The sequence below is a fragment of the Hemicordylus capensis genome, chromosome 2 (genome assembly GCF_027244095.1).
Source record: "Hemicordylus capensis ecotype Gifberg chromosome 2, rHemCap1.1.pri, whole genome shotgun sequence".
Taxonomy (NCBI): Eukaryota; Metazoa; Chordata; class Lepidosauria; order Squamata; family Cordylidae; genus Hemicordylus; species Hemicordylus capensis.
The window spans coordinates 49,959,161-49,984,806 of record NC_069658.1 but is presented as its reverse complement, the minus strand read 5'-3'; the positions used below and the strand labels follow the sequence as shown (position 1 = coordinate 49,984,806).

The 25,646-nt window shown below is 44.3% G+C and overlaps 1 protein-coding gene across 4 annotated transcripts in view; it reads left to right on the top strand.

The window, feature by feature from the left end:
• ARHGEF28 (Rho guanine nucleotide exchange factor 28) overlaps nt 1–25,646 on the top strand; it is a 246,277-nt gene that overhangs the window by 68,714 nt on the left and 151,917 nt on the right. For all 4 annotated transcript variants that reach the window (XM_053291271.1, XM_053291270.1, XM_053291268.1 and 1 more), the window contains exon 5: nt 23,724–23,907. In XM_053291271.1, coding sequence (XP_053147246.1) covers nt 23,724–23,907 — 184 coding nt within the window. The remainder of the gene's footprint in view (nt 1–23,723; nt 23,908–25,646) is intronic.

The following is a 25,646-nucleotide window of genomic DNA, read 5'->3' as shown; positions in this document are numbered from 1 at the left end:
TTAATTTTTGTAAACCGCCTTGGGGTTTTCTTTTAACGAAAGGCGGTATAGAAATGTAAAAATAAAAATAAAAATAAAAATAAAAAAAGTATATATAGGCCATGTTTAGATTTAATGCCCATAGTTATAGGCTGAGTAACTCTGCTTAGGTATTATATACTACGTATTATGTAGGTTTAATTGGGGTCTAATTATATGATTGAAAATGTGTATTTTGTATGTCTGTTCTGGTCAATGACTGAAATAAAGATTTGTTCATTCAGATAAGGACGTTTTGGGATTTCAGTTGTACAGGTAACATCACAAAACCTTAATAATTCCTACTGGCTGACATCCAGCCTAAATTATCATGAGCAGTCCCATTGAAATCAATTGGACAAGTTAGTTATGACTAATTTGTCCCATTAGTTCCATTGGGGCTATTCATGAGTAATTTAGGCTGGATGTCAGCCACTGTAATTCAGTCTCTCTCTCCTTCTCTTTTAATACCCTTTGTTTCCTTAGTGTGTTTAGCTCAGTTTATGAATAATGCTTGTCAACAACTGATGAAAAAGTTGGGCTTCAAATGAAACCAAGATCATGGTAATGAATGTTTCCACCTCAATTCCAAGCAGATGAAGTCTTTTATTCAAAAATTGTTATTATATACACAAAAGGAGACAGCCATTGTCTTGAAACAGTCAAAAGAATGCTGCAGTACAGGAATTTTGGCTAGCTAATAACTTATTTACTACAAAACTACACTTAATCAGTCACTGATTGTTTTAACCCTATGTATTGAATAATGCTATAGCAAAGATGCGGAATATAATTAGATTTTTATGCTTATGTAAATAAAATCGAGAGTATTTTTTAGTTTCTTTTAGTGGAAGTAGAATTAAAAAATTTCTAGGCACATTTTTGGAGATATGTTACTCACAGGCTATTTATACCAGAATGTATATATACAAAGATATTCAGTGCATTCAGACTTTTGAAGCCTCCCTTCTTATTCCACATCTATATGCTGCCCCAAAAGACATTTCTGAAAGTTTGGGACCCCTTGAGCGAGCTCTGATGCAGCGTGAAAAGCTTCATTTGGAAGAGAAGATGGTGGTACACATTCTGGTGTGTCTGTGGAAGTGCTTGGATGCTCATAGGGATCTTTGGATCTTGGCCTGTCTCTTTTGTAATAAACAATAAATTTAATAAAAGTCAGTCATATTTGCCTGGTTCCAGGCTTTATTGCAAAATCATGTATGGGCGCCACTCCAAAGAACAAGCCAAAACTAAAACACGGCTTTCTCATTTGTTTATACCATACTTGCATCTTCAAAGTTCTGGTTGTGTTGTGGGGACACTGAGTTTTCCTTTCGGTAAATTGTGATTCCCCCTGCCCTAGATAATTCAGGTGTCTGTTGAGTCCCAGGTCTATTGAGATTGCTGCATGGAATATAGTTGTGCTAGTGTCATGAACCCTTTATTGGTTATTGAGTGTGATATGACCAGTAATGAATGACACAACTCTCCCTTCTGCCTCTGCCAGGCCATGTTAGAATTCTCTCTCACTTTTAAATAGCTTTTAAAATTATTTGGAGGCTGTGTGTGCTCTTTTGTTGTATAACACAACTGTGAGGTGAAACTGACCAGACTCTCAAGTCAAGTCTGGGAAAGTCCCTTGTCAGTTTTGGTCCAACAGGACATCCAATTAAAGTCTCAAGACAAAATCTGATGATGATGGTAGTGCTTTGGTGGCTGAGCCCTTCTCTGTCCTGGCACACCACCACAGGGGTGAGCTTGCCTCAGTAAAAAGTGGCAGATCTCTTCACAGAAACCTTGCTGTTCCCTTGCTTCCACAGTGTCTACCCATGTGGGGAAACCTTTTATCAGAGTTTCTTCTTTTTTCCATTTTGTCTGAGACGGTGCTCTTTTTCGCACACACATAGCTATACACCTAGTCAAAGGGCTAGGGAAGAACAGCAAAACATGCACAGCTTTCCTCAATGTGTGGTGTGTGGCTGAGTGATAGGTTCTCTAGTCTCTATATTATATTATTATTTATTATATTTATTAATTAACTGATTAACCACTATTTAACAAAAAGTTCTCAAAGCAGTTTACACAGAAAAAGAAAAAAGATGGTTCCCTGCCCCAAAAGTAGAGACCAGCAATAACCACTGGAGGGATGCTGTGCTGGTGCTGGATAGCGGCATCATGCTTCAAAAGATGCCTCTTTTGCTCACTCAGCAGGGTATATGGAGGTTTGCAGGATGGCCAAGGAAAGAGAGAAAAGTGGTTGGAAGATGCTTTAAATGTGTGGGGAAAACACATGGAGTTTTCACTGGGAGCTCTGTAAAATGTAGCCTTGCATGTTTTTCATTAAAAGCCATTTGGGATGAGATTGCTTCTGAGTACTTGGGCAAAGCTGAGGTCAGTGGTCTCCTCACAAGTCTAAGATGGGGGAAAAAGACTCCTCCTGATGTCTAGAAACTTAAGTGAGAGTCCTGTTTTTCAAGGGCTGCCAGCTACTCTTGCTTTAATTGGCTGCATCAGCATGGAGGGAGGATGTGCTTCCTCTGTGCACATAGATCCCCTCTCTGCTTAGTTGCTTCCTGTCATGTGCACAAGATGAGCCAGGAGGCTCATGGGGCTCGCTCTGCCTGGGAATAGGAGGAGTATCGGTTCACGTTGAACTATTGCAGAACTATTTTAAGGAAGCCATGACAGGTGGTAAAGCTTGGGACACTTTGGCACCTGCTGAAGTCCAGAATGGCTGAGCACTAAGCAGAGAGTGCTGCTGCCTCTGCATATGCTGCTTCCAGTTTTGCTGAGTCTCATTTTGAAGTCAGTCAGTCTTCCGTGGCATTGTGGACTGCCTGGGTGTTGTAAAGATCCTCATCTCAAGAGGGCTGCAAGTCAAGTTGGAAGCCACTCATTGAGATGCACTGCTTTAAGTCCCCACAAAGTGAGAGTCTCTGCTTTCCACCCTTCAAAAAATCATGTCGTTACCTAGGCTTATTGTCCTGCAGGGACATTGCCTGGGTTTATTGTGGATAGTCATGGGACACTGAATAGGGCAATGTTGGTGGCCCCCTCTACCATCACTGGGAACTGGCCTTTCAGGTGGGTAGGTTGAGGGAGTTGTGATAGCAGGATGATTCTGTAGATGTTGGGTGGGGTTTGCTCCTCAGGTGAACATCAGTTACTTTGATAAAGCAAGGTTGAAGAAGCACCATCACTTTTGTTCCTGCTGGGCTATCTGTCCAAAATATTAGACTGAGTGTTGGAACAGGTAGGCAGAGAGGCAAAAAGTGATCTGTTTTACTTGGAGCAGAATAAGCACGACGGTCATGCATATTTTATAGGGTTGCCAAATCTGACTGAAGCTGTTTTTAGAGAGATATTTTTTTCAATAGGATTCCCAATATTCTTCACAAAACCAAGCCATTAAAATCTCTAGGATTACTTTCAGTAGTCACCTGGAGATAGATGTCATAGGAACATAGGAAGCTGCCATATACTGAGTCAGACCTTTGGTGCATCTCGCTCAGTATTGTTTACACAGACCGGCAGTGGCTTCTCCAAGGTTGCAGGCAGGAATCTCTCTCAGCCCTATCTTGGAGATGCCAGGGAAGGAACTTGGAGCCTAGATGCTCTTCCCAGATCAGATCCATCCCCTAAGGGGAATATCTTACAGTGCTCACACTTCTAGTCTCCCTTTTGTATGCAACCAGGGCAGACCCTGCTTAGCTTAAGGGGACAAGCCATGCTTGCTACCACAAGACCAGCTCTCTTCCCTGTCAAGTCCTGGACAAGCCAAATCTGGAAGGTTGGCAAGCCTAAGTATACATGGAGACTAACAACATGTAGGAAAAACAATGCTTGAAGCAGGGTTTTTCAAACTTTGGGTCTTCAGATGTTGTTGAACTACAAGTACCATCATCTTGAGCTACAATGGCCAAATCTACCAAATCAATGGCCTTTGGCCATTGTAGCTGGATAATGGGAGTTGTAGTCCAACAACATCTGGGGGCCCCAGTTAGAGAACCCCTACCTTACCTTAGAGGATCCATCTTGATCCAGAATGTTACATTCATATAATGTAGTTGACATTCTTCCAGTTCAGATATAGTCCTACAGTGACCCAAAGAACTACAGTTTGAAAGTTTAAACAAGTTTCTTCCCCCACCCCTTGCTTGAGTTTGAAGCTGGCAGCATTCTGTAGTGCATAATATATATAGAGACCTGTTCTCAAATTTTTGGAAAATCATTTGGTTGTAGTAAATTTCCTGGTGTTTGTAAGAAGGAGTTTTGTGTTTCATAGTAAAGAATATTATAGGGAATAGATACAAATGTAAAACGATGTGGTTTCTTTTTTAGAATGAGGGTTGTATGATGAGGGTAAAATGTAACAAAGGAGTTCTATCAATTAGCTGGCTGTCCTTTAAAACACATTGCTGAAATTCTTCTTTTGTTGGTAAACTTATTCATACCACTCTAGAGCATCTATGGAAGGGGCCAGAGCTCAGTAGTAGAGCATTTGTGTGACTCTGCTTTGAGTGCAGAAGGTCCCAGTTTTAATCATTGGCATCTCCAGGTAGGCCTGGGAAAGACTCCTGTCTGAAACCTTGGAGAGCTTCTGCTAGTCGAAGCAGAGCATTGGCGTGCCACTGCTTTGCATGCAGAAGGTCCCACGTTTAATCACTGGCATCTCCAGGGTGTTTTTCACACGGCAGGCTTTACTGTGAGTTTACTGCGAGGTGTTACTGCCTGTTTGAAGTTGCCCCACAAAAGGCCGAGGCAAAAAGTGTCGCAAAAAACCCGACACAAAAAGTGGATTTTTTTTTACCCTAGATATAAATGGGCTACACTTTAATGCACAATGAAAAACTCGAATCATGTATGACGTGCTTACCGATAGCTTGCAGGGATGTTGGGGTAAATATGGCTGATATGTGAACTCTCCATTCCAGAGGAGATGCAAGCTAAAAGCCCTGTATGAAAAACGCCCTGCTGAGCCTGGGGAAGACAGGAGTCTGAAACCTTGGAGAACCACTGCTAGTCAGAGTAGACCAGGCCTGCTCAACCTTGCCCCCCACCCTGCAAGCTGTTTTTGGACTACAACTCCCATAATCCCCAGCCACAGTGTGCAATAGCCGGAGATTATGGGAGTTGTAGGCCAACATCTGCAGGAGGGCCAACGTTGAGCAGGCCTAGTGGAGACAATTGAACTAGATGGACTAATGGTCGGACTCTGTATAAGGCAGCTTCCTATGTTCCTGTGTTGAGTCTGCAGAGTTGCTTCTGATTAAGAAAAGTGGCTCTCCGAACATGTGGCCACTAAAGACCCATGGCAGCTTCTGTTTATGTAGTGCCTCATGAAAAGGGTAATGTGTGGACTAGACCAGTATTAGTTGGTACTATATTACATATATTTGGGTGACTGTAATTTCTTGTAAATTAAATATGAACATGTGGAATTTCCTCCATCCTCAAAAGTTGAATAATGCTTTGTATGCTTTTTGGATATTTACAAAATGCAACAAAATTGGATTTTGCTGGAGTTTAATGGATATTAAAATGAATTATAGACTCTAACTAAGAATGTAAGTAGGAAGTACTGTCTCTTACTTAATTTTCTACCAGCAATTGAATAGACTTCCTGTTTTCATTATTGAATCATCATCATTTCTTATGGCAGGTTTCTGTGAATTATAGACCACTGTCTATATCTTCGGGTTTTGTAGGTGTGATATACCTGACCTAGCTTTAGTACTTACCAGGGAGAAGAGTGTGTTAAGGACCTGTATGGGTAATGAGTCACAATTATATGTAATTTGGGAAGCAGGCATTACCCTGTTCTTCACTGGAAGCAGCAGCTGGGCAGTGGAAGAGCCCAAACCCTATACAAGAATTTACTTCTAGATGGATTGGGGGAAAGCAGGTATTCTTTGTATGTGTTGTATTTTGAGGGGGTGGGTGGGCAGGCTTGTTTTGAAGGTTTATTTATTTATTTTTGTAAATAGGCACAATAAATTTGCTAATTTGAATCTGTAATATACTGCTAGCTTTAGAGTCCAATGTAACTGCAGGCTATCTGCCAAAGCAGGGCAGTTCTAGATGGGGTTTAACGAGGCAAGGTGAGGTGGTTGCTTCAGGTGGCAGATGATGAGGCACCAACAGAGTGGGACAATGCCCCCCTCCACTGCTATCGGAGCATTTCTTTGGGGCCAATCTGACCTTTTCAAGCTTTGCAAGGAGCCCCTCTGTTCACATGCTTTGGAAAGCTTGCAAGAAGCACAAGGAGAAAAGAGGAAGCTGCTGGCAACCTTTCCTCCTTCCTGCCTTCGCTGCCACTTTCAAAGCTTGTGAGGGTCAGCAAGGCAGCATTTGGCACCTTGCCTCAAGTGCTGCAATGCTTTGGGCTGCTCCTAGATCTGGGTTGTGATCTGGTAACATCCATAAAATGGGTTCTTAGCCTGCGCAGAACTATTTGGGTAGATTTCGTTAGCTGCTCATGCTTCACACCTGCTCATATTGGCGGTTTGGTGCCTCATAGTTCATTTTCTTTCTGATCAGCAATGTGTTGGGTTCTTTGTTAGTTCTTGGCTCCTCAGAAAGTATTTCTTGCTAAATTTATTGGGTTTGACTTGGATTCTTACTGGAATTGTTATCGGATTGCCTTTTTGGACAGCTTTGTTTAATTCTTGTGTTTGACTTAGACTGGATACGATTATTCTTTGTTTAACGGATGACAGTACCTCAGCGGTGTGATTGGAAGTGTATGACTATGGACTGGTGAGGTTAACGATTCTTGGAATGTCCTTTATGAGCCCAATACCTAGAGAAAAGACCACCTTTAAGAGGAGCACATGATGTAGGGGGAAGTTCCCCTCTATGGATGGCCATGACCACTGTCTCCTATGTTTGGGGGAAGTATATAATGCCATCGCATGCTCAGTCTGCAGCTTGTTCTTGAAACAAACTTTGAAAAATAGGGCTGCACATTTGCGGGTGGCTTTGTTGGAAGAAGCACTGACACCAAAAGGAGCTTCTAGATCTCCTAAGGCAGTGATTGCTAGTTTGAAATCGGCATCGGGAATTGCAATGCAAACAACGCAGTCTAGATCCCCGATGCCGGCACCTTCAACACTGAAGGGCTCTCCCTCTAAAGAGCCCCGAGTTGCAGAGGAGCATTTGTCTCACCGTCGAGAGAAGCATAGGAAATGAAGGTGAGAGGACAGGTCACCTCCTAGAAATGAGCTCCACAGAGCTCACCTGGGCTTTGTGGATCCTGGGCCCCAGCCCTCTGTGTGTGATGTCATGTGCAAAGGGGGCAGGGCCCAGGATCCATAGAGCCCGGGCGAGCTCTCCAGAGTCCATTTCTAGGCCAGGAAGCCTTCACTACTGGATAACATTCATTTTGCTTCCTTGAAATGAACTTTATCCAGCAGTGAGGGCTATCTGGAAATGAGCTCCGGAGAGCTCCCCTACCAGCCCAAAATTGGTTTTTTTTTAAGGGGTGATTTTTAACAGTGATGCCTCACAGAGGCATCTGTGGACTGGCACTGGTCCATGGACCAGCAGTTGAGAAACTCTGGTCTAGAAGACCACTGTCATGGCCTGGTCTCAACCAGTCCCATTATTTTAAGCTTCACCACGGCCACAAGTAGACTTTTATATTTTCTCTGGCTGAGTCTACTAAAACAGCCTTCTGCTTCATTCAAAGTTAGGATGTGTGGAAAGGATTCTAAGCATGGGGGTAAGGGAAATAGACTACAGATTGTTAAATTCAAAAAATGTTTTCACCCTAAAACAATTAAATGTAGAACAGTAGTTATTTTGGAAAATATAGTGCAAAGAGCAGCCATATGAGCATCAAAGAACAAATAAAATAGGAGAAAAATGCAATCAAGCCTGCACCTAATACTGTGTCTTAACCTAGAGTCTTTACCAGGGAGTTATTTACACATGGCTTCATGCTGCTGGGTAAATGTTGAGTGAAGCCACTTTGAATTGCACTCACAGCATTGAGAGAAGCAGCCGCCCTCTCCCCTCTGCTCTTGGGTTTGCTTTTGATGCAAGTTCACATAGCGTTTTCCTTCTAGCCAATGGGGTGGGGGAGAGATTACTAAAGAGCTACATCTGCATTTGTAAAGAGAATATCTCTCATCATGCTAATGATTCTACGTCAGTGCCTCTCCCTATTTGCTCCGGTGTTTTTAGAAAAGTAGCTTAAAACCAGCCTTTTAAAAACCTGGAAATACCTCAAGATAAGCTAGAATTCAAAAGACAAAGCCTGACTTGTGTGTGGAGTGGGTCCAAGGATCTTGAAGGAACTTAGGGGTAAGTTTGGCTGGTGTGTGAATGCACACACTCTCTCCCGAAGGAGATTCTGGGTAGAAGCCCTCCAGGAGTTTTGCTATAATTGCCTCTAATCAGCTTCTCCAGCAAGCCTGGTTATTTCCCTTGCTCAGCTTCAGGTTTGGCTCTTCCTTTCCAGTACTGAAGGTTCCATTCCAGATTGTTCCTTCAGTTGCTTTGAGGGTGATTCAGATATCAAAAGAGTTTTCAGCTTAACTCTTCCAGCTATTTCTCGGTTTTTAATTTCAGCAGCTCTTCTTTCTTGGCTCTCCAACTCCAACTCGAACTAACTCTCGGCTGCAGGGAAGCCTCCTTTTATTCTCTCCCCCCACCCACCCTCCAAATTTTTCTAAAAAACCCATCAGGAAGACTTAAGTTCCCTCCATTATTTTAAAACATACCCAATCAAATCAAACCCTCTCTTCCCTCCAAAGTAAATCTCTTTCCCTCCCAAACCAGCTGTAGAACAGGCGCTGTGAACCTTTGACCCCTGTGCAGCTTTTTAACATAGAACATAGGGGGCAACCAAGTACATATTCAGTATAGAAATCTGTAGCACAAAAAGGGGAGGTTCAGGCCTCATTCCTTCACAGCCACATACATGGCTGCCATATCAATGTATGGTTTTTTGGGGTGGGGGGAGCGGCGGGGGTGTGTGTTACATATTATGCTGGTCCAGGGAGTATCCTGGTAAGAACCAGTGCTTCGTATCTGTTTTGGTTTAGTTGCTCATTCCAGATTAGTACTAAATTAATAGATGCAGTGAGAGAAGGCTGTTGACATGTTTTCTTTAGCCTTAATTATGATAGCCCCAAAGATGTTTTGGCATAAATACTATGGTAGTCTAGTCAGCATGACTTCCAGGTACTTAAGAACTGTAATGAAGAATGAGCTGGTTCGAAGAAGTTGACACTCCAGTGAGAGAGAGAGAGAGCATGCAAGCTCTGACTAGCTGGCATTAATTAAAGACTTCCATGTGGTAAAGAGTCAATTTCATAAAGGTCCACACTGCTCCACCCCCACCCCCACTCTTGCTCATAGCGAATGTGTCCTGAATAATTTTCTAAGTGTACCAGTGCCATTTTGTATATCATCACAGACCTTTCAAAATACCTGCTGAGTACTAGTGTGGAAAATGATGGCTTGTGCTTATGTCAGACAGTTCAGGTGACTCATTTGAAAGAAAGGCATCCAACTGCAATCTGATGGTTGTGTGAATCGGCTCTCAGGCACAGGCTTATTTTGTACAGTTCAGGGGTGGATCTACCAGTGAACAGCTGCATTCTATGCATGGAAGTCAAGAAAAGTTGGCTCAGCTCACCAGCTGGACAAAATTCTTACTGGTCTGATGGTTCCTCCAGTTATATTGGCACATGTGTGCTGTTGGGAAGAAGCTACACTAGCTTGCTCTACTGCATAAACATAGTCATACCTGTTTACCGGGGAGTAATCCCCATTTAATTTAATGGGACTTACTTCTGAGTAGACATGCAAACGGTTGCACTGTAATTTATTCTTTCAATGAGTCTGTTGTAAACAAGACACACACACCCTACTTTGAAGCAATCATGTTACAATCCTCCAATCAGTGGTGATGATATTATTGGTTGGTGAGGGGAGCTTTTTTAAAAAAAAGTAGGCATGCAGCCATGGAAGAAAGCAGAGGGAGAGAGAGAGGCTATGCCTCCACGACAGGGCTCTGCCTATGGGGAGAGCCCAGTTGCCAAGGCAAATGCCCTCCGTAGTGTCTAGCCACCATAGAGGAAAGGAGTGCAGATGCCCTTTCCTTGGTAATTGGGCTCTCTTTGTAGGCAGAACCCAGTCATGGAGGCAGCCTCTCTCCCCCTCTGCTTCCCTCCGCCCCTGTGGTCTGGGTCCAAGCCTCAATGGAGAAAAGCAGAGGAGAAGGGGGCTGCCTCTGCGACTGGGCTTCGCCTACAGGGAGAGCCCATTCATAGTGGCAAGCGCCTCTGACCTGCTTTTCTTCATGGCAGCTTGATGCAATGGAGGAAGGCAGTTTGGAGGCGCTTGCCTTGGTGCTTGGGCTCCCCCCTTGGCATTTGTGGAGGCAGCCCCTCCTTTTCCTCTGCTACTCTCCCTCGTGGCCTGCATTTCGTTTCCTCCATTGCAGTTTGTAACCAAGCTACGGAAGAAAGCAGAGCAGGAGGGGGGCTGCCTCCATGAATGCCGGGGCTCCCCCCGCCTTCCAGGGGTAGCATGAGGATTGAAGCTGCGAAGTGTGGAGTGGAGGGGTGAGGGCTGCATTTACACTCATCTGCCTTCATTTTGCGCTCATCACTGATGAGTAGACAAATGCATTTCCTGAGCCCTGGAAATGTACATGGGCAGCTGAGGGAAGGGAGGCCCTGGGGTGAATCGTCTCAGAGCCCGCCATTTAGCACCACTGCCTGCCCATGCGGCCCACCATTTGCTGCCTCTGCCATGACCCCCCTGTCTGCCCACCCACCCTCCCGCTGGCTGCTGGCTGCTGGCTGCTGGCTGCTGGCTTCCATGGCACTGCTAACCACCACTGTCCTGTGGTTGGCTTTTGGTGGCCGTGGTGGGGTATAATGACATCATACTGTGCTGTGGTTGGCAAAGGTTAGCAGGGTCACAGATGCCAGCAGTGGGTAACTGGTGGGGGGCAGTGGCCTGCCAAAATTTTGTTGGACATGGGTCACTGCCAACCTCACTATGCCACTGGTACAGTTTCTCAAGTTAGGTAACTGTCTGCAGGATTAAGGGTTAACTAGTATTAAAATTAAAAATGTGTTGTTGGATGTAAAAGCCTGTAGCACATTAACAGCTATAAGAAAGACCAGCTCTTGAACAAGTGGAAGCTGTTGGCCTTGTATGTCTTGTCTTCTCTCCAAGACACGTCTAGAGTTTTCAGCTTCCTTCCTGGAAACGAATGAGCTGCATCATCCAGGGAGATCTTAGTCATTTCTGTCAGAGAAATATTTGTTTTGTTTTTAATTGTGTTGGGCAGGGAGAGGATTCAGGTGCAAGAAAGCACAGAGAGATTAGTGTAATGGGTTCAACAGACTGGTTTTAGCTCTGATATCACTTGAACTGTGTATTTTGGACACAGCCTAGAGAAATTATGCAAAACTAGATCTAACTACAAAATCCTCACCTGGCTATCTACTACTCATAGACTCTCCAGCCCTCTGCAGTAAAAGCTGGCCAGTTTATTTTCACAAGAAACAGCTTTATGAAAAATGGGTTTAAATCAAACCCTGAATTAGAACAAACACTTGCAGGCATGATCTAGACTAATGAGACCCCCATCTACAGGAGAATTATTGATGTAGCAGCACCAGTACTTCTGAAGAGTTCCAGACTAATATTGCCCCAGGTCTCCCTCCAAGCGAAGTGATGGGGTGGGGCAATTTTGACAACCTGCCTTCCCTGGAAGCACTCTGAGGCACCTGAAAATACATTTCTGAGGACTGCACTGCCCTCTGGATATATTTTGGGTGGCATAGAGTGCTTCTGGGGGAAAGGAAGATTGTCAAAATTTGTCCCCCTCCCCTCATTGCACGAGTGGTGTTGCTGAGTGAGTTGCTTTAGAAGCACCAGTGCTTTATTAGTCTGGATGTCAGCCACTGTTTGGTTTAATCCTCCCTTATTGGTTTTTTTTTTTTTAAACACATATTAATTTTTCCTGTAGCCTCACTGATTTTTTCAAAAAATGTATATAGTAAGGAATAAAAAGACATATTATCTTGGAGCACCTTATGAGGTAAGGCTACAGCCTCTGGGGCTCTTTAGTTTGGAAAAGAGGCGACTAAGGGGAGACTTGATTGAGGTGTATAAAATTATACATGGAGGTGAGTCTCACAATCAGTGAGACTCAGCAGATGGGGGTAGGCGGAGAGAGCACTCTCCCCACAGACGAGCAAGCCTGCAGCCCTGGGCAGCCGGATCAGCCGCCCACACGACTGCCGGCTCTGTCACAGAGCTGGAGGGCGCTATGGGGATTGGGGGCCACGTGACCCTCGGAAGTTCCAGGATGCCCCGTGTGAGTGCACAGGGCATCCTGGAGAGCAGTAGCTTGGATGGATTTAAAAGAGGCTTAGACAAATTCACGAAAGTCAGGTCTATCGATAGCTATTAGTCTAGTGGCTATAGGCCACCTCCAGCCTCAGAGGCATGATGCCTCTCAATACTAGTTGCAGGGGAGCAACAGCAAAAGATAGGGCTGATCAGGGTGGCAGTGTACCTCCGTGCCACCCTGTTGCCCAGATATGTCTGGAAGTGCCCAACGTGCCTGCACACACCGGCACAGAGCTCCTGGAACTCCTGGTGTGGTGGGAGGGGTAAGTGCACCCTCCCCCGCTCTTAAAGCGCCCCCCCCCCGCCTTTGGGCCTCCCCGCCGTGGTTCTGTGCACATCCCTACCAATTACCCCTGCTCTTTCCCCTCCCCTCCCCTGGCTGCTGTGACAGTAGAAAATGATCCCAGGAAATCTGTGTTGTGTTAACTTCAAGGGGGTGCTTTAAGATGTGCAACCTTATTTGTTCTGCTGGTTTAAAAGCTGAGAGTGGTTCTGGCCAGCTGGAATATCAGGCTAGCTCAGTGATTTATATTATATTCATTAGCTACACAGGAAAAGCTCTGTATGCAGGACTTCACCTTATTTGACAGCAGTTCTTATCTGGCTTGCTTTAAGTTGGCATAATGTACTTGGAAGGACAGTGGCTGTGTGCCAAACAGAGAGTGTTGTTGAGCAGTCGGTGTGGATCAGAGTAAAAATTGTTCTTTCGTTTCCTATGTATTGTGTTTGCAACTTCAGTGCTTGTATTAACCTTAGCACATGCTTATGGCATTGGTCGCATGGTCATTTTGCAAGACTTTTTTTTTACAGAATAGCTTTTGATCTTTCAGCTGTATAACAACCATGAGAGAAAGAAAGGTATCAACAGTTTTGCGTCTCTTTCTCAAGAAGGCAGGTCTGGCCATGGTGACCCATGCCTTAGTCATATTGTGGCTGGAATACTGCAATGTGCTTTATGTGGGTCTGCCCTTGAAGAATACTCTGAAACTTCAGTGGTGCAGAATGCAGCTGCCAGGGTACTCCCTGGAACTGCTCATTTGGTGCATATTAAACCCATTTTGAAAGAGCTGCACTGGCTGCCAGTTTGTTTCTAGATCCAATTCAAGGTGCTGGTAATTACCTTTAAAGCCCTTAAGGGTTTGGGCCCTGGATACCTGAAGGATTGCCTGCTCCCAAGGGTTTCTGCCTGCCCAACAAGGTCGTCGGAGGGGCCTTTGCTCTGTGTGATGATGTTGAGAGAGGCTAAATTGTCGTGTACACAAGACCGGGCCTTCTCTGTTGTTGCCCCCAGGCTCTGGAATGCTCTACCAGTGAATGTCCACTCTCTGACACCTGTGGCGGCTTAAAACAACAGCAGCAACTGAAGACCTTTTTAATTGTTCGGGCTTTCACCCTTTAGGGGCTGACAGTTCTCGGATCTCCTGCTTCTGTGGTTTGCTGTTTAACTGATTTTAAGATTTTCAATGTGATTTTTATGGCATTTTATTGCATTTTAACTTTTGTAAACCGCTTTGGGATGCCTTATGAAAGGTCTTATAAAAATTGAACAATAAATAAATAAAGTGGATTACTATATTTTTCTCCCTGGAAGCTCAGAATAGATCTGCAATGAAAGTTAAACATTAAACTACTATGCTACCTTGTACCTTATTTGAGTTTGCTTTAATATTTGAAGTGTAAATCACTCTAATCCTGCAAAGCTCATGTACAGATATATGCACAAATCAGGGGTGGCGCAAGATATCGCAGCACCCGAGACCAAGCATCTCAAGTGCTTTCTTACGCCACAACCCTGTTGTGTATTACAGAGACTTGGTTGGGGGAGGCTGTTGGCCCAGTTTGGGCCCAGCTTCTCCCTCCAGGATACTCCGTTGAGGAGCAGGTGAGGGAATGTGGGTGGAGATGTGGAGTGGCTGTGGTCTTTAAGGATAATATCTCCCTTACCAGAATCCCTGTCGGAACATCTGATCATATCGAGTGTGTGTTCTTACGCTTGGGGACCAGAGATAGATTGGGACTTCTGCTGGTGTACTGATCACCCCGCTGCCCAACAGAGTACCTAACTGAGCTTGCAGACCTGGTCTCAGATTTGGTGTTGGAGTGGCCCAGGCTTGTGGTGCTGGGGGACTTCAACGTCCACTTCGGGACTGGGTTGTCTGGTGCAGCTCAGGAGTTCATGCCGGCCATGACAACTATGGGCCTGTCCCAAGTGGTCTCCGGGCCGACACATACTGCTGGTCACATGCTTGATCTGGTCTTTCACTCTGATCAGGGTGGTGTTCTGTGGGTGAGGACTCCTATGATTTCCCCATTGTCATGGACGCATCACCATCTGGTTAAAGTTGGACTTACAGTTACGTCCCACCTCTGCAGGAGTGAGGGGCCTATTACAATGGCCCATCCAAGTAGGTTATTGAATCCAGTAGGATTCCCAGATATCCTTGGTTGGATTTAATGTTGGCTCAGCCAACGATCCGGTTGATGCCCTGGTGGAAAATTGGAATAGTCAGCTTATCAGGGCAGTAGATGGGATCGCTCCTAAGCGTCCTTTCCGACCTGCTTCAAAAATGGCTCCTTGGTATACGGAAGATCTGCGGGAGCTGAAGTGGCAAGGAAGATGACTGGAATGCAAGTGGAGGAAGACTTGACTTGAATCCGACAGAGTATGACATAGAGTGCACTTAAAGATCTATGCTCTGGCAATACGTGCAGCAAAGAAGCGTTTCTTTTCTGCCCGTATTGCTTCCACAAACTCACATCCAGAGGAGCTTTTTAGGGTTGTGAGGGGGCTAGTAGGACCCCCATCTCCCTTGAATCAAAATTTGGATCCATCAGTTGCCCTCTGTGACGCTTTTAATGAACTTTTTTGTGGACAAAATCTCTCGTATTTGGGCCGATTTATACTTCGACTCCACAGTTAGCGTAGTATCAGATGCAGAGATATCCAGAAACTCCTCTTGTGTGGTTAAACTGGTTCAGTTCCAATTTGTGACTCCTGAGGATGTGGACAAGCTGCGTGGCTTACACTATCTGGCAGGGAGGTTGTTGTGGAGGGCCTGGTGGCAATTATTAATGCCTCTCTGAGGGAGGGCAGGATGCCCCCTTGTTTAAAGGAGGCAATTATTAGACCTGTTCTTAAGAAGCCTATCTTGGATCCCTCAGAGTTTAATAACTACAGGTCTGTCTCCAACCTCCCATGGTTGGGTAAGGTGATTGAGAAGGTGGTGGCCTCCCAGCTCCTGGCGATCTTGGAAGAAACTGATTATCTAGACCCATTTCAAACTGGTTTTTGGGTGGGCTACAGGGTGGAGACTGCCTTGGTCGGCCTGATGGATGATCTTGACGGAGGAAGTGTGACTCTGTTGGTCCTTTTGGATGTCTTGACGGCTTTCTATACTATCGACCATAGTATCCTTCTGGAACGTCTGAGGGAGTTGGGCGTAGTAGGCACTGCTTTGCGGAGGTTCCGCTCCTATCTCTCAGGCAGATTCCAGATGGTGTCGCTTGGAGACTGTTGCTCTTCAAAACTTGAGCTTTTATATGGGGTCCCTCAGGGCTCCATATTATCTCCAATGCTTTTTAACATCTACATGAAACTGGTGGGAGATATCATCCAGGGATTTGGTGCTGGGTGCTATCAGTACGCTGATGACACCCACATCTATTTCTCCATGTCAGCTTCATCAGGAGAAGGCATATCCTCCCTGAATGCCTGCCTGGAGGTGCTAATGGGCTGGATGAGGGATAAAAAACTGAGACTGAATCCAGACAAGACGGAAGTACTTGTTGTTCATGGTTGTTACTCGGGAAACGATATTGACCTGCCTGTTCTACATAGGGTCACACTTCCTCAGAAGGAACAGGTACGCAGTTTGGGAGTGCTTCTGGATTCATGCCTCTCCCTGGTTTCTCAGGTTGAGGCAGTGGCCAGAAGTGCTTTTTATCGGCTTCGGTTGATATGCCAGCTGCACCGTTTCTTGAGATTCATGGCCTCAGAACAGTAGTACATTTGCTGGTAACCTCCAGACTTGATTACTGCAATGCGCTCTATGTGGGGCTGCCTTTGTATGTAGTCTGGAAACTACGTACAGCTAGGTTGGTCTCTGGGTCATCTCGAAGAGACCATATTACTCCTATATTACAGGAGTTATACTGACTGTCAATAGGTTTCTGGGCAAAATACAAAGTGCTGGTTCTAACCTATAAAGCCCTAAACAGCTTAGGCTCACGGTATTTAAGAGAGTGACTTGTTCTGCATGATCCCCATCGTCCACTGTGTTCGTCATGGGAGGCCCGTCTGTGGCTACCTTCAAGTCGTTTGGTGGCCACTCAGGGACGGGCCTTCTCAGTTGTTGCTCCGAGACTTTGGAATGTGCTTCCCGCTGACATAAGACTTTCCCCATCTCTAGCGGCTTTTAAAAGATCTTTGAAGACTCATCTTTTTAACCAGGCCTTTTGTAATTTTAAATATTGTAAATTGTTTTTGTTTTTAGGCAGCTTTTTGGAGTTCTAATTGATTTTAATGTTTTGTGCTTTTGTATTGTTTTATGATTGTGAACCGCCCCGAGACTTTGGTTAAATCAATAAAATAAATAAACCCTGGAGGGGCCTAGCTTTCTTTCAAAACCAGCCTTTGAAAGTGGTGCAGGGGGCGGGTAGGGAGGAAGATAAGTTGCAAGCAGCCTCCTCTTTATGCTTCTTGCAAGATTTCTTGCAAGAAGCACAGAGGCTCTCCTTGCAAATCTTGCAATGGTCAGATTGGTCCCAAAGAGCTGCTCTGATAGCAGCCTCAGGGGGCATCTTGTAGTGCTGCTGGTGCCCCAGTAATCTGCCACCTATGGCGACTGCCTTACCCTGCCTCATGAAACGGCCACCGCTGCTGGCACAAATGTCTGACCTAGCATGAAAAATATCTGAATGGGCATGGGTAAAAGTATCATAGTATAGTAGTGTATGCAAGTTCACACTAGCCATTTCTCATGCGGTCTGCTGTGCCTAAATTCATACTGTGTTTGTTAGTTAGTTTGTTTGAGTTGTTTGTGCTCTGCCTTTTTTGGACAGCATCCTCACAAGAAGGATAATGGTGATAAAAACAGAAAACATAACATCAGTCACAGTAACAATCATAATAACAGCAGTAAACCAAGCAGTAGATGGACCTAAAAAGTTAATTAAAACTGATTAATTAAAAGCCATACAAAAAAAGAGAGATTTTAAAAGCATGTCTAAAATGCTTTAGAGGGTGGCATTTTGTGAATTCCTAGAGGGGAAAATTTAAAACTGCAGTGCCACTACAGAGAAGGCCCTGTTCCTCATATCCACCAATCAAATTTGTGTTCAGAGTAGACCAGGGAGCCGTGCCAGTAATGCTGATCATAGGGTTTGGATAGGTTCACATGAGATAATGGACTGTTTTATTTTATTTTTACATTTATGTTTCACTCTTCCTCCAACGAGCTCAGAGTGATGTACATTGTTATGTTCATCGTCACAACAACCCTGTGAGGTAGATTAGGCTGAGAGATAAGTGACTGGCCCAGAGTCACCCAGTGAGTTTCATGGACGAATGGGGATTGGAGCTCAGGTCTTCCTGGTCCTAGTCCAACGCTCTAACCACTATAACACGCTGGCTTTAACATTTGTAATTGATTGTTTCCATCTTGTTCTGTATAGTGAAAACAAAAGATTGATTCCATTCGCTTGTGGTATGTTCCCGGCTTCAGTGTGAGAGCTTGGGGTGAAACTCGGCACCTTGCCCTAATGGAATGTCATTGCCCTCACACAAGTCTATTGTGTAAGGCTCTGTGCTTTCCATTCAGCTTCCTGGGCCTTAGGCCATGCTTGCAAATGAAGGCTAAAAGGACACGGATAGAGAGTGCAAAATGGAAAGAAGTACATGGTCTGCTACAGTAGTACACCACACGTTGGACATCTCTCATTTTAACACTGGACTGAAAACAGTACAGTGCCATACATGCTGAATAGTAAGGGACAAGAAGGGATTGAGGTGTAATCTCTTCTGGCTCAGAATCCCAGGAAGAGCTCTTTAGAGAAGCTACAATGCCAGATTATTTATTGGTAGAACAAAGACAACCAAGATAATTGGGCAGAAGGCGGGTGGAGGGGACACACTAGGGAAAACAGCACTGAGTTGCCAGCTAATGTTGAGATGGAATTTTTTGCTATAATAAATAAGTAACCCCATTGTTTTATATGAAGAACAAACAATGAATAGAATGAAGTCTTACAAAGAGGAAAAGGGAAGCATTCTGAACAAAATGCACCATAACTACAATGGACCCCAGTTTAAAAATCTCATCCTAGATTTATTGTGGCCCCAAACTCCCACTGAACTGAGTGGGAGATTGGGAAGTACAAAGAATGAAGAATGGGTATAATTGCTTGTTTGTTTATGATGTACTGCTTGTCTTTTTTGTTTTTTGTTTTTGGCTTTGACAGATAATTCTCAACATCATTTCTCTATCCTGGATTCCTTTAACTTCTTACAAAGTCAAGTAATGTGCCGTTTAGTATACCAATGAGCGGCTTGTCCATGAGGCAATGTGAGGTGGTGGCCTCAGGTGGTGCCTGTGCCGGGGGGCGTTGGGTGTGAACATCTCACCCCACCCATAGTGGGCGTCACCTGCCTGTTGCTGCTGCCATTTTCCAACTCTTTGCTGCCCCCTTACCACTTTTACCCCCACTCTGCATTGCCCATCACTTCAAGCTGGGGGAGGCTGAGGAAAGGAGGTGCAAAGGAGATGCTGGCATCAGGGGAGGGGTAGTCCACCTCCTTCCCCCTGGTGCTACTGTGTCCTTCCTCAGCCTCTCTTGGCTTGTGGGCAGTTGGCTAGCTGGATGGTTTACTAGGGGTGTGCACGGAACCACTCTAGGCAGTTCGGTTTGAATTTGAACTGAACCGCTGGTCTGCGAGCTGGTTCAGTTCATGCAGTCAAACTGGTTTGACCTGGTTTGGCATGCTTGTAAAGGGGAACTGGGACCCTGTCGGCCTGCACTGGGGTGGGTGGGTGGTGTGCCGGTGGGGCCTAGGGGAGCCGCCAGCGGCCCACAGCCCCTACAAGCCACTTCTGCAGTGCATAAAGTGACCTCCTGCCCATCCTTTTCAACCCTGTTTAAGTCCCTCTCACTTTGCTCACAAAGTGGAACCCTTACCAGATACCCTTTTTACAAGCATACCAAACTGGTCGAACTGGACTGAACCGGTTTGATCCGAACTGGGCAATTCAAACCAGTTCTGCACACCCCTATGGCCTGCTTTCTCTATTGGAAGAGAGAAAAGAAGCTATCCAGCTAACAAAGTGACTGCAAGCTGGGAGAGATGAAGGAAGGGCTGTTTAAAGGTACACTGGCATCAGGGGGAAGAAGGTAGACTGACCCCACCCTGATGCTGGTGTCGGCGTGAAGGTTATGGCCCATGACATCTGGATGTCACTTCAGGTGGCAGTCGAGTGAGCACAGAACTCTAAGATGGTGGCAAGAATGTCTTCTTAGCTTTGGGTATCCACATACTCATATGTGGATTGGAGAGCTGATACATGTGGTAACTTTCTGATCCACAAATGCGGTAGAAATACTTATGTTGCTATTCAGATAAAATGCAGGGCCAATTCAACTGCTGCTTTACTGGCCAAGTGTTTAGAAAGGGGATGTGCCAAAAGCACACTCATTGTGACATCTTCTGTGGATGTTGCAATGTCCATGGAGGACATCATGATGGGTCTGCTCTTGGCACATCCCCTTTCTTGTGAGCTGATAACATATTATCTGAAGCAGTCCACATACCATTGCTTGTACAGCTTAGTCTCTGTCCTGGGAGAAGTAGCATTTAAAGCACCCTTTATCATATTTTTCACTGCAAATACATAAGAACTTACCGAGATAATCTACAGTTATTTTTCTAGCCTATTTCAGCCATTTCTGTGAACTGTTATGCCTGGTCTTTGATTTTCTCCTGCTGAAACAGTTGTTTGATTCTTGGCTAGAACTTGAGTTTCATGAGTGCTAGTTAGGCTTGCCACTTTTGTCTACCCTTTTAGTTTTTAAAAGTCTGGCTCTAAGAAAAGTGGCCTGGCTGGTAAAAAAAAAATAATGTCCATGTGGCAACCCTTGAGTTAGCTGTGGACTCTAGCTAGCATAGGAAGGTTTAGGAACATTGGAACATAGGAAGCTGCCTGTCAGACCATTGGTCCATCTAGCTCATTATTGTCTACACAGACTGGCTACAGCTTCTCCAAGGTTGCACGTAGGAGTCTCTCTCTGCCCTGTCTGGAGGAAACTTGCAACCATCTACATGTAGATTCTCTTCCCAGAGAGCCTCATCCCCTGAGGGTAATATCTTACAGTGTTCACACATGTCTCCCATACAAATGCAAACCAGGATGGGCCCAGTTTAGCAAAGGGGACAATTCATGCTTACTACTACAAGACCAGCTCCCCAAAGGTTTCTTTCATGGGGAGGACCTCCATTTAATAGATCAGGTTATTTTTTCTTTACTTCAGAGTAGCATTTTAGCCTCATGATAATCCCATGACGTTGGTGACTTCCCCAAAGTTTCACCCAGTGAAATTTGTAACGGAGGAGGGATTTGAACCCATTCTTTCCCCTGCCCCAGCCTAGCAGTCTAACTGCTACATCTTGGGTGGCCAACCTGAAGCTCTCCAACTGTTGTTGGACTACCATTTCCATCATCCCCAGCTGCTGTAGTTTAACAACAGCTGGACTGCATTGGGTTGGCAACCCTTGCACTATACGACGTAGTCATGACAGTCAGATAAAAATATTGGCCGACAAATTGCACAACGCAATGCCGGTGTTTCCAGCCCACCAGGTTGCTCTGCACTTGAAAGTGAGCCCAGGTGCTGCTGCACAATAGCACAGTTTTACAACTGCTTAAGACAGCATGGATGTTTCCAGTGGAAGCAGTAGTGGTGTGCAAGTGCCTGCATGCTATCTTAAGTATTGAAGCCTGGTAACCCTGGCTAGTGCCAGGCTTTGAACTGTGTGTGTGCAGCTGAAAATATGCCCCAGAATCCTCTTGCGCAACACTGCCAGGACAGACTTTTGTGTACGCAGCAGCTCTGGCGGTTTGGAAACACTGGTATTGCTTTGTGTAACATATCAGCCATTAGGTACAAATTACTTGCAAGTGATTAGCAAGGCTAGGTTTTTGTTTAAAACAATTGTTTCCATTAAAAAAAATAAGTAAAAGTAAGAGTGGGACTAATGCTGATAGCAGACTGGAAGAGACCATATAATGTTCTCTTCCAGTCTGCTTACTGTTCTGTTTTGCTTTTCATCTGCCTTTGACCTTTCTGTGTACACGTTTAAAAGGACAGAACAGAGAGGCAGGGCAGAAAACAAAGACAAGGCAAAGCCATTATGTGCAAAAGAGGAATTTGTGTAGCTTCTGCTGCTATGATGGCTCACAGCATCATTAAAATTCTTGCACATAAAAATACCCTTCTGCTTAGCATGTTAAAATGGAAGGCCAAAGCAGCCATGATTCTAAATTTGTATTTGTGCTTGCATTTTTAAGAATTAAAATAGTAGGTGGAGGGGAGCCTGATCAGGATTCTAACTGTGGCATGTAGGGACTAGGGAAGTGTCAATTAACCCTTTCCTTTAATGCCATGGTCCTGTTGGAAATGATCCAGCTGAAGCAGCTCTAGGGCCTGGAAGGAAAGATTACATTGGTGCCAATGGAAGCTTCTCTCCTGGGGCTTATAGCAACCCAGAAGGTGCATTTTTCTTAGGATTGCAGCACAAGGGGGAAAAGGTCCACTCCTTGTATCTTAAAGTTCTGCTCCTGATGGGGCCCAACTGTGGTTGTTATTTTAATGAAGAAAACCAGCTGCGTTTGCAGACAATGTATTTACCATTACACCTGGTTTGACTCAGAGAATAGAAAGATAAATACACCTTGGGAGAGTGAAGGAGAGAGAAACAAAGCTGCTTCAGCTGGGCTGACTCTGCAGTTTTGTTCTGTCCCACCCTTTTGCAGCTAATATTACTAAGACAAAAGAACTCCTTACAATAGTTTGATGTACAGAAGGGGAAACGGTACGTGATATGTAAACTGGCCCTCAGACATGTTGAGCACATGGGAGGTGATGAGTGGAGAGTGAGGAGCATCAGAGCAGTTGAGTATTTGACACAACACTCCATATGTGACAGAGCTGCTAAAACATCATAGTGAGTCTCCTCAAGCACAGTATTGTATATAATGCATCAATAAGCAAAGGATAAGCAAAGCCAATGAAAAAGGAAAAAGGAAAAGGAAAAGAGCAGGAAATGCACAGGCCCTTGACAGGTTTGAAAGTCACCAAGAGAAGCAAACAATAAGGAGTTGCTATATTTAATTAGCAATATACATAGATACATAGAATTGGGAGGTGTCTGTACCACTTTGTGAAATCCTGCATCAAACTTTGAGGCTATTAGTCATGAACACTGCTGCAACTGTTGTAATTTGCCAGTATTGCAAATTGAAATGGACTCTTGTCTAGCCTGAGAATGGAGAATTAAACCAAAGATGGTTCCCCCCCCCCCACCTCATAAGAACATAAGAACAGCCCTGCTGGATCAGGCCCAAGGCCCATCTAGTCCAGCATCCTGTTTCGCACAGTGGCCCAACAGATGCCACTGGAAGCCACAGACAGGAGTTGAGGGCGTGCCCTCTCTCCTGCGTGCCCTCTCTCCTGCCATTACTCCCCTCCCAACATAATAGAATGCAGTAGGATTTAGAGATTAAAAAGATATAGACTTTTGTAGCAAAACCTTCAAAGTTTTGCTTTTGTTTAAAGTACTAAATCATTGAGACCATATTTTTCAAGGACCACCTTCTCCCATAGGAACCTACTCACATGTTTTAAACTTCTGGGGAGGTCCTCCTCCTCCTTCTCCATATTTCACCTCCACCTGAGGCACGATGGACAGGTAGATGGGAGAGGCCTTCTCTGAGATGGTGTTGAACTCCCAGGCTTTGAACTCCCTAGCTTGTTACTTCAATGAGATTTGTGTTTGTGTGGCACTGTCTAATTGTGGTCTCTTCTAGACTTTGTCATTTTCTGTCACTGTTTGCTTAATCTAGTTTTATTATTTTATTGTTGATGGTTTTATTTTGGTTTTTAGCCACCATAGGGGTTTCATTTTAGGACTGAAAAGTCCTAAATTTCTTAGTGACGACTACTACTAGGTTTATGTGGAATATTTGTTATTGCATTGAACTCTTATTTTTATTACTATCTGTAAAAACTACGTAGTTGATTTTCAATACATACACATCTTTGTTTTATTTTAGGACCTAAACATAAGGAAACACTTCTCCATCTCTCAATGAGATTGGGTTTGGTTAAATTTTCCCAGTTCCTGTTATCTCAGCCAGGTGGGACAATTGCATTCATTCTTCCTAACCAAGATGGGTTTACACCATTGGATTTGGCTTTACAGAATGGACACTCCAAACTGATTGACATTTTCTCCAGGTACGTGCTGTGGCTTTGTACAAAGCCTTAATAGTAAGTGTCAGATTTAGTAGTTTATTTCATTCGTGAACTTCATTGAGTTACCCCAGTGGACTGAAACAATGTGCATCTGATGGGTGCAAAACAAAGATCTTGCAGTTGAAGAAAAAGCCAGAGCACACAAGTATAAATACATTTAAAATTATGTCTGATTTGACCTTCAGTATTCAAAATTGAATCACCCCATAGGAGCAGAATGTTATTCAGTTCAAAATAGTATATGCTGAAGACTTACTTAGATCTCCTTATGGATTGTAAACTCATTTTGACTACATCTAGTTTATGTACAATCCTGAATGTATCCAAAGATCTTGGGGTAGCAAATAATATTATACAAGTCCCCATAAAAATGGGGAGCGACCTAATCCCATTTACAGTTTAAAACAGGCAAGGAGAACAGGGAAGACGAAGGAAAGGCAGATAAAATAAACATACATTATAGGCCCCACACAAAATAGTTTGGTCTGTACATATTTTTCCAAGTTCCTATGGGAAATTCAGAGTTGTGGAAGAGAACATTATCTCCAAGATGTAGGAATAAACTGAGTGGATTTTCCAGTTACATGCCTTGCTTCTTGTTAGTATGTTTTGCTTGACTTCCACTTTTCTTCAGTAACCTCCAATCAATTGACAAATCAGTTGGTTCTTAGCCACCCATTTCTACCTCTGACATCCAGCCTGAGGGACAAAAGGTAAAGGTAAAATGTGCCATCGAGTTGGTGTTGACTCCTGGCGACCACAGAGCCCTGAGGTTGTCTTTGGCAGAATACAGGAAGGGTTTACCATTGCCATCTCCTGTGTAGTATGAGATTATGCCTTTCAGCATCTTCCTATATCGCTGCTGTCCAATATAGGCGTTTCACCAGTGGGGATTTGAACTAGCAACCTCTGGCTTGCTAGTCAAGTCATTTACCCACTGCACCATTAGACCGAGAGACCATAGGCCACTTAATGGCGCAGTGGGGAAATGACTTGACTAGCAAACCAGAGGTTGCCGGTTTGAATCCCCACTGGTGAAACACCTATATTGGGCAGCAGCGATATAGGAAGATGCTGAAAGGCATCATCTCATACTACGCTGGAGATGGCAATGGTAAACCCCTCCTGTGTTCTACCAAAGACCACCTCAGGGCTCTGTGGTCGCCAGGAGTCGACACCGACTCAACGGCACACTTTACCTTTTACCTGTGGGACAAACTAGGTGTTAAATCACATTGGCTGATGTCCAGACTAAGGTACTGTAAAGGACTATTTAATTTCAGTAGGACTACTCAGGAGTCATTTAGTCTGGCAGTCTGGCATGGTTTGAACTTGGGCGGGTAGGAAATATTTATATTTATATTTATTTAGCAGCTGTAGGAAGTCCCATTTCCTGATTATGGATACAGTCTCTGCTTTTGCTATCAGTCTGTTGTGTAGCTTAGTGGACAATTGAAGGCTGCTCTTGTCAAAATGTGGTGTTGTAATAATACTTCTAAATAAAATAAATAAATTAATAAATAAAAAATCTTTGAAGGCACTTGATAGTCTTATCTCCTACCTCTCTGCACTTGAGCTAAATGTATTGTATTATTACAAATCATTAGGGTCGCTTCCTGTTTACATTTGTCCTTCATTACTAAATAGTCCCATGATACTGCCAGGGAGGTATCCAAGAAATAAAAAGGCAAAAAGAAAAATAAGAAAAATAATTTCGCTGA